We start from the raw sequence: 8,742 nt of genomic DNA on the forward strand, positions 1-8,742 counted from the left end.
CACCTTGGTAAACCAGACTGAAATAAAATATTTAAATTCACTATTGTGAAGGGCACAGAGGATGTTTTATATAACAAATCCTGCACCTTTCAAAGAGCCACAAATCATAACTCATGAAATAACAGTTTTAAATGTGACCTCTTAACTCAATTTTCTGAAGTATAAAATCATAGTACTTCAGCTCAGTGCAGAATAATTTAATATAGTGAACTAACAACACTCGAAGTTTTAAAAGGCAAAAACACTGCAACTATGGCTCCATTTTTGTAGGTTCCCGCCCCCCACCCCAAAAAAAATACCACTCGAATGTCAAGACCTTAGAAATTAAGTTGTTTGTAAGTGCAATCTACTTTCGCCAACTGAGCACTAGTGTTCTATATGCTGCTGCTTCTCCATATTTCTATGCTCCATCATATCATACCAGGCAGTACTTGTATGAATAACTTTTCAAGAAAAACGACTGTTACTTCTTACTTCAAACATTCATTTTTCTCCCCTATCAAATCCTATTGCCTTCTGTTACCACTTCTCCCAAATCGGCAGCTTCCTTCCATTCCTTCACCCACATCCTTATTCCTGACCCTACATTTTTTTCCCTCTAAACTTACTGTCCCTGATTCACATGAGACAGCTTCTCCAGACAGTCTTTAATTCGATGGCCAAAGTTATCTTCTTTCCTTGACATTTTTTTCTATGCCACCTACCTATTCTACTTGAGCTTTCCAAGGCCTTTGCAATGCCTTTTTATTCCATTCCGGAGCCTCATGTTCAGCTACATAATAATTTACAAGGTTGCCTCTGACTTTCAGCTTCCCTTTAAAATGCCAGTTTCTTCTTGCCTCTGGTAAATATACTAAATTCACCCTTCAGTTAAAATAGGAATTCCATTTTGCAGTTTCAGCTCAAGTGCATGCGTAATTTATTTAGACAATTTTATTAGAGGAATTACATTGTTCCCATATCGGTGTTACCTCTCTGGACTGTAGGGATCCCAGAGAAGGGCTCCATCTTTCCAAGCACTCTGCAGAACACCATTTACTATGTCACTTGACCAAGTAAGATGATGCATTAAATAAAACTAACGGGGACGTGTAAACAACAAACACATATATATAGATGTTTATATATGTTTAATCTATTTTAGCTTTTAAATATCTGTAGCAGCCTTTTATTTCCATGGACAGTTGACACTTTGGTTTCTATTCAACATCACTCTTACTATTCTATTAAATTTCAAAGCATGGCTAGAATTTAAAGTGAAAGTTCAAGGCTGATACAGGGTACACATACCGAGATCAGATTCTTTAAAAAGCAGCAATGTCAACTCTAAGAATTGAGATACAGCTGAATTTCAGGACATGACACTGGTGTCAGCACCAAGATAAGAAAACAGCACACCTTCCCATGGGGGGCAGAGGGTCCTTTCCCAGTAACTGGTCTAAATTAGTTTCCCCTATCCCAGGGGCTCTCAAAGAGGTGCATCCAATAGATCAGTGAACGGCTGGAAGGAGAGCCCGCGAAAGGCCATTCGTTTACTTAAAGCAGAGGGAGAACAGAGGATATCCCCTTTTCATACAACTCAGTAGTTAAAATGAGCTTTGCAGTAAGCTTCTACCCACAGTCTGAGAGATTGTTCTACCCAATAACAAAATCAAGTCTCATTCAATTTAGTCCCTTCTCGAGGACCATCTCAACTTGTCCAAATTTGACGAGAAAACATTTTTCCAAAGTGTGTGTGTGTGTGTGTGTGTGTGTGTGTGTGTGTGTGTGTGTGTGTGTGTGTGTGTGTGTGTGTGTGTTGGCGTGGGGAGGGCGGGGGAAGAGGAAACACTAGGATCTCCGTCCACATCTTTTTCCCAAATCACATCACCGAGTCTTGGATTTCCTTCACTCCAAACTAAACCCTCGGATTCCAAATATAGTTCTTTAACCCTCGCCTCGCCATTCAATTACACACAAATCATCTTGCCAACTACAGAGCCACAGCAGAAACCCCTCCGAAGCTGCGTGCTATTCATCTTGGAAGTCAAGCCCTGCAGCAACTGCCTGCCGCCCAACGGAGGGATATCACCCAAATACAACGCAACGGAATCAGACATTCAGAGCACACACAGCTAGAGCGAGCGAGGGAAACGCGACCCGGGAAAAGTGAGCTCCCGAGCCTCGGGACCATCTACGGAGGGTGGGGGAGGCTCCCCGAAGGGAGGGGGCCAGAGGAGCCGGTACCGGGGATTCCTTCCTTCTCATTAAAATGCACTGGCTCCCTGGCCGCAGGCTGAATGCAGCCCGTCCTTCCAAGCCAGGAAATAGACGCGGGCAGAGGGCCCTTTGCTCTGGAATACGGAATACGGACACTTTCCGAGGTCCGGGCACAAGTCGATCCCCCACCTCCCCGGGGAGGCGAGGGGTGTCCCATGGGTGGCTGAGGGGATGCCCGGCCTGCCAGGTGCAACCTGCGGAAGAGTTTCGGCTGAGGAACACCGGTGATCCAGTCGGGCGGGTGCCAGGCGCCCCCGGGCCAACGCTCCGGGGGTCGCCGGGTGGGGGGAGGGGGGCGGGCATGGAGATGGGATTCCCCCCTCTCTGGGAAAGAGCGTTAGCGGAGGTGCACCCCGGCAAGCCGAGAGCAGCGTGCTTCACGCGGCGGAGCTGGGATCCCGCCGCCCGCACCGGCAGCGCGGAGCCCCGCAGCGCCCGCCGCGCCGGCCCCTCCGTCCCCGGGGGCCAGGGACTTCGGCTGCGAAGGCACTGGGGCCTGACATCCCACGGGGCCGGCCCCAGCTCCCAGGGGAACCCGCGGGAACACCCCAAGCTCCGGCAGCTTTGGGCAGTTGTAAAACGCACCCCCGCGCCCCCTCCTCAGCCTGCCCTCCTCCTGGAGGCCGCAGAGCCGGGCCACTAGAGCGAGAAGCCCAGGGCAGATCGGGGACAGCGGCCGCCGCGCTCCCGGTTTGCCTCCCCTGGTTACCTGTCAGGACTCCGACACGAATTTGATGGTCGTGGTTCGTGAGGATCATTCCCTCGGTCGCCATGTTTCCCAGCGCAGTCACCGCACTGACAGGAGCCGGGAGAAGCCGGAGCCCGGAGCGCGCGGGCCGGGAGCGCGCTCGCCTAGAAGAGCGCGAGAGCGAGGGCGCCCGGTGAGCGCGTGGCGAGCGGGGAGGAGGGGAGGCGGCCGGGCGCCCGGCGGCCGGCGCGGGGGAGAGGCCGGGCCGGGAGTGCGCGAGTCCGCCCGAGGGGGCGGAGCCAGGAACGCGACCCTGATTCCGGGTCGCCAGCCGCCAGCTGGGGGCGGGGGGCGCGTCGGCCGCCGGGGGAGAGCGCGGAGGCGTCCGAGCGAGGCCCCGGAGACTGGAGCCGCTCTCTTTGAAGAGCGCGAGAGCCTGAGGGGCTCGGCGGTAGGAGACTACGGGGAAAAGGAAGCACACTCGGAGGGGGCTGCGGGGGCGGCCTCGGTGCCAGGGGCGGAGCTACACTCCGAGGTGGGGAACTCGCGGCGAGTGAAGGGAGGAGGGAGAGCGCCGATGCGGAGTTTGGGGAGTGAGAAGGAGCGGGCCGGGCCGGAGGAGGCCGAGGGGACGCACCTGGGCGCGCGAGTAGCGCCGGATTGGCTGGGAGGACGCGGAGCGGGTGCGCGCGAGACGCGAAAGCAGCCTCGGCCGAGCCCCAGGCTGAAGCAATCCCCTGCCGAGCTGGGCCCCTCGCGAGTCGTCCGCCGCTGGGAGCGGGCGCGCCAGGGCCGCCGAGCCGCTCTCGCGAGCCGGTGCGGGGGGTGGCTCTGCAGGGGGCGTCTCCACCGTCCTCGGGAGGTCCGCCCGCCCACCTGGAGGCACCGGGGAGCCTGGAGGTGGCTTCGAAAGCTGCGTGGGTGACAGAGCAGGGGCTACTGGGTGACAGAGCTCGCCGTGGGCGAAGAAGGAGGTATCCTGTCCCGTCTCATCTGAGCCTCCTGCTCCACGAGCAGCTCACCCCGCCGGTGCTTTTCCGCTTCTGCGGAGCTTTAGGGGGACATCTCCAAGTCAGTGCCTACGTGGCCATCCTCACGTGCGAAGCCTAGAGGTTCGCGGCAGGCATCTGGCTTCGCTTCCCCCGCGAGCTCCTGGTTTGGTGACCGTCACGCTCTCTGTTTTTAGGTGAAACCCACTAATCCGTTTAGCGAAAGCTTTGAAGGCCTTGTTGCTCCCCCTTGAACTACAGTCGCAAAACTGGGAATCGAGTCCCGGCTCAGCTGTTGCAGTCATCATTTCGGTAAACGTGGGATATTAGTTTACCATAAAAATTGTGCTTGATGTCATTTGCCCTTACGTGCCTTTAATACTAGTCACCTGTAACTATTTTATGTTCGTTTGTTAGCCCCTTCTTTCTGGCCCTCTCAACTTCAAAGTTACAGATTATGTGTGTGTATGTATTACGTGTGTGTGTGTTTGTGTGTTTTCTGTCTTCTCGGCCCTGACAAAACCTGGTTGAATAAATATGAAAAAGTGTAATTATCAGTGTTTACACACAATAAAAACTGAGTCATTTGGGTTATGAGTTTATTCTAGTTGACATAAGGATTTATTTGCTGAAGATTCACAGTTATGCATTTCATTTTTAATAATGAGAAATACGAGAGATGGATGAATTGAGGTAAGAGGAGATAACAAATGACATACTTCTTTTTTGCATGTGTGTGTTGCTGGTATTTTTGACAGGGGTAAAAATTGAAACCAGATTGTGAATTCACTTCCTATTATAATAATTTGTCACCATAAACTCTGCTGCCCAAGGGATTCTCAACTAGATTTAAATCAGAAATATTGATGTGAAATTATACCCAAGAGAATAATTTTCTTTAGCTCAAACAAAAAATGAAGAGCAAATAGTTGGTTACCACATTAACTTTCTGCTCTCATTACCATCAAATGACTCTGACTTACAGGGACCCTATAGGAAGTGTTGGGTTCCCCAGACTGAAACTGTTAACTCTATATGGGATTAGAAAGCCCCATATTTCTCCCATGGAGCAACTAACTGGTGGTTTCAAACTACTGTCTTTGAGGTTAGCAGCCCACTGTGTAACCACTACACCACCAGGACTTCTTTAACAACATATATTCACTGGGAAACAACAAAAACCATGTCACTCGTTTTTTTGCAATACACAAATTTTGGGTGTTGTCTAGGACCAACCCTGCAATATCTCCAAAGTGTGCCTGAATACCAAACAGACTTGAAATCAGAGACTCAGACATTTGTATATTAGACATTTATGTTCATTGCAGCATTATTCATAACAGCCCAAAGGTGGTATATACATGCAATGGACTATTACTCTGCCATAAAGCAAAGGTTGGATCTGTGGTTTTCTGAAACTTGAAAACATGGAAAGTGAAAAAACGAGACACAAAGGACAAATAATGTTTAATCTTACTTATATGAACTATCTAGAATAGGAAAATGTCTAGAGGCAAAATTAATGATTGGTTACCAAGAGCTGGAGGCAGTAGAGAGTTACTACTTTACATAATAATTCTAACCTACTATTAAGTCCATTTCATCACCTAATACCTGTGTGACAAAGCAGAACTGCCCCATAGGGTTCCCAAGACTGTAGTCTTATAGAAGCAGTCTGCCACATCTTTCTCCTATCGTATCACGCTCTTGAGTTCAAGTTGCTAGCTTTATATTAGCAGCCAAACACTTACCTCCTGTGCTACCAAGGCCTAGTAATAATTGACACACACTAGTACGGGGAACAAGCAACAGTGAAACTTAACATTTCAGACTATACTTTTTTTAAGTGATTATAAAATTATATGTTAATTGGAAATGCTAGATATGAATTAAGTCTCCTGAAGTATATGTAAATTTATTAACATTTGTCATATTCCTATATTTGTTAACAAAATCGATGAAAATAATATTAGTAGGATTAAGCGGGACAATTATATGTAAATACCTGACACCCAACAATGTTCCTAAGTATACTGGTCTCTAGATTTCAACAATCTTTTAAAATGTTTACATAGGAAAAATTCAGTGATCTAAATTGTCTGGTTTGACTTTCCTTTTATGCTTCTTTGATTGAGTAAATATTTCAAGTACATATCATTTTCCTCAGTACGTATTTACATATTATTTTCCTCAATAACCATGAGATATTCCTTCAGAATTCATCCTTGAGTCAAGCTTTACATCAACGAACATTCAGGAGAGTAGTAGTAGAATGCCATTGGGTGATTGGCTAATGTCGCAGGAAACAAATTGGGGGCAGGAGAGGACTAGAAGCTAAAACAATTTTTTTAATTTGATTCCAACTCTAGAATTACAAGTGCCTCAGGATTTCTTTCATTCTTAAGGTTTAGTACTGAAAATCACAGAAGTTTGAGTTATTTGGCAAGAGCATTAAAGAAAAGTAAACACCTCATTTTCATAATTTTTATTATGAATTTTTTTATTAACAAAGATGGAATTTTGTCATTTTATCACTAGAAAACATTTAGCCCTCAATAGTTTTCCTTGTGGTTAATGGGTATTTTTAATATTGTTGTAGAGTTGGCTGTGCCTCATGGCAACTTTATGTATAATTTTTTTTAAAGCAAATTGCTTGGCCCTGTGCCATCACAATTATTGGTGTAGTTGAGCCCACTGTTGCAGCTATTGTGTCAGCCCATCTCACAGAGGGTTTCTTTGGTCATCTGTTTAGGATATTGACTTTTTTTTAGAATCAAATTCTTCATTAGCACCAGATGCAAAGTCAGATCCTCTTTCTTCATTAGCTAATCGTCGCAACTACAATTGAGCCATTTGAAATTGGGTGCAAGCAACATTACAAATGTATTTCATGCCACTTTGCTTTAAAAAATTCAACCAATAAATAATAGGTGTAAGTCAAAGCTGGGTGATTTTCACCTGCATTTTCCCAGAGGAAACTACATTATAGTCAAGATGAACTTTAGATGGCAGCAATAAATTACATTAGTTTGCATTTCCATGAAAACATGTAAATTAGAAATTTAACCCACCAAAAAGAGTTCAAAGGTTTCTTTAAAACCAAGACTTGGGAAGTAGGCGCAGTCAGAGAAAAATGGAAGTCATCTGGATAGAGAAGGAATCTTTGGGTGGTGCTGCAGATGGCTCATGCACTCGGCTGCCACAGGGTTAAAGACAGGAGTTCACCCAGACCTGGACAGCTTGGTATGTGCTCCCAGAAAACTCAGCCGTAGAAAACCCTGTGGAGCACAGTTATACTCTGACAGAGAATCATCATGAGAATTGATTTGATGACAATAGTTTTGTTTTACTTTAAGGATATGGAATATTGAGACATTTTTAAAGTCTTTGATTCAGGTAGCCTAATGCTTCCCCCCCAGCAAGTTTTTCTAAATTAGAATTTTCCACTCTGATTAGATAAATGTATTCATTTCCACTAATGAAATTGACATTTTGCTTTCTATTATGATACCCTTGTTACTCGTTAATGAAGATGTAAAGTAAGCTGCCTGTGAGAATAGCGTGACTGGGGCATATGACCTCCTCTGACTTCATTCACAGCAGGGAAAAGGCAAAAGCCCAAGGCTGAGTGCCATGATGTGGAGGTCAGACATACCTCATGCCTCCAAACATTTGACCAGTTCTGATTCCAATCCCTCCAAAGGCTCATTCCACTTCTGTACTGGATTTGATAATTCACTTCAGTGGCCACACAGAACTCATAAAATACTCAAAATGATGGGGTCTGTGCAGAACTAAGGTTACAAAGCGGGGTCTGGGAAGACTGCAGAGAGAGTTCTCAGGACAGCTTTCTCAGCCCCTGCCTGGGCCTACTGAGCCCACCTGGATTCAGCAGTGCTGATGTGTTAACTAAACTCTTGTAGCTCCACTGATCAATGGTCAGAGGCATCCATCTCACCAGGAAGCTGCCTGCCCAAAGATGCTTCCCTTTCTCAACCCTAAGAAACACCATAATTCAACTTCGGCTGTCCTTCAGTCCACCTTCATTGTCCATCTTTCACATGCGTGTAATGCAGTTTAAAATGTGGCTTGAGTCTGGCACCTTAGTCAACGTGTCATCTTTAAAGAGGCCTTTTTCAGCAAATGTACCTGATGTGATATGTTTCCAGCTGATTTCTTACCTGTTGTTTCCACAGGCATTGATTCCACAATCAAAATGAGGTCCTTGGCAATTTCAATATTGTCTGTTTCTCATGATGCCAAAGACTCTGAACAGCATTTCCATCTGCTGCTGACACTTGAAGAACCATTGGGAAAACTGGATTAGATAGATGGCTCTTGTAATAAAATGGCTTATACAACAGCCAGGACTTGTTGTAGAATCTTTTCTTATATGGGCCCCATTCAAATCTAGCAGTTTTTTTAGTCACTTGATAAATATGCTGAAGTAGCATACCCAAATGAGTGGTCAAGTCACTGCCATCTGGTTGACTGTAACTCACAGTGACTCTGTAAGGCAAAGTAGAACTGCTCCTGTGGGTTTCCAAGACTTAAATCCTCACAAGAGTAGGAAACTTCATCTTTCTGTAGGAGCAGCTGGTGGTTTCTAACTGCTGACCTTGCAGCTATTCGCGAAATTCTTAACCCACTACCACCTGGACTCTTTAAATTAAAGATAGGGACATCTTCAAGTCCCAAGGGGCCCACCAGGCATTGTGCATCCTTTCTAGTTGTAGGAGGGTCCAGATGTAAACTGTTTATGCTCTCTGTCGTCTAAATTATGACATAAGGCTAAAGAGTTGATTT

General features: G+C 46.3%; 1 protein-coding gene and 1 long non-coding RNA gene across 11 annotated transcripts in view; one reads left to right on the forward strand and one right to left on the reverse strand.

Moving 5' to 3' along the window:
* GPHN (gephyrin) overlaps positions 1 to 3,173 on the reverse strand; it is a 634,470-nt gene extending 631,297 nt beyond the window's left edge. For all 10 annotated transcript variants that reach the window (XM_075530856.1, XM_075530857.1, XM_075530855.1 and 7 more), the window contains exon 1: positions 2,969 to 3,173. In XM_075530856.1, the coding sequence (XP_075386971.1) occupies positions 2,969 to 3,032 (64 nt within the window). In that variant the 5' untranslated portion in view covers positions 3,033 to 3,173. The remainder of the gene's footprint in view (positions 1 to 2,968) is intronic.
* Positions 2,005 to 8,299, forward strand: LOC142425585 (uncharacterized). The gene is made up of 3 exons (XR_012779687.1): positions 2,005 to 2,148; positions 4,134 to 4,248; positions 8,133 to 8,299. It is a non-coding gene; the product is annotated as an uncharacterized LOC142425585 (long non-coding RNA).
* Positions 8,300 to 8,742: the final 443 nt, after the last annotated feature.

Source organism: Tenrec ecaudatus, chromosome 14 (genome assembly GCF_050624435.1).
Source record: "Tenrec ecaudatus isolate mTenEca1 chromosome 14, mTenEca1.hap1, whole genome shotgun sequence".
NCBI lineage: Eukaryota > Metazoa > Chordata > Mammalia > Afrosoricida > Tenrecidae > Tenrec > Tenrec ecaudatus.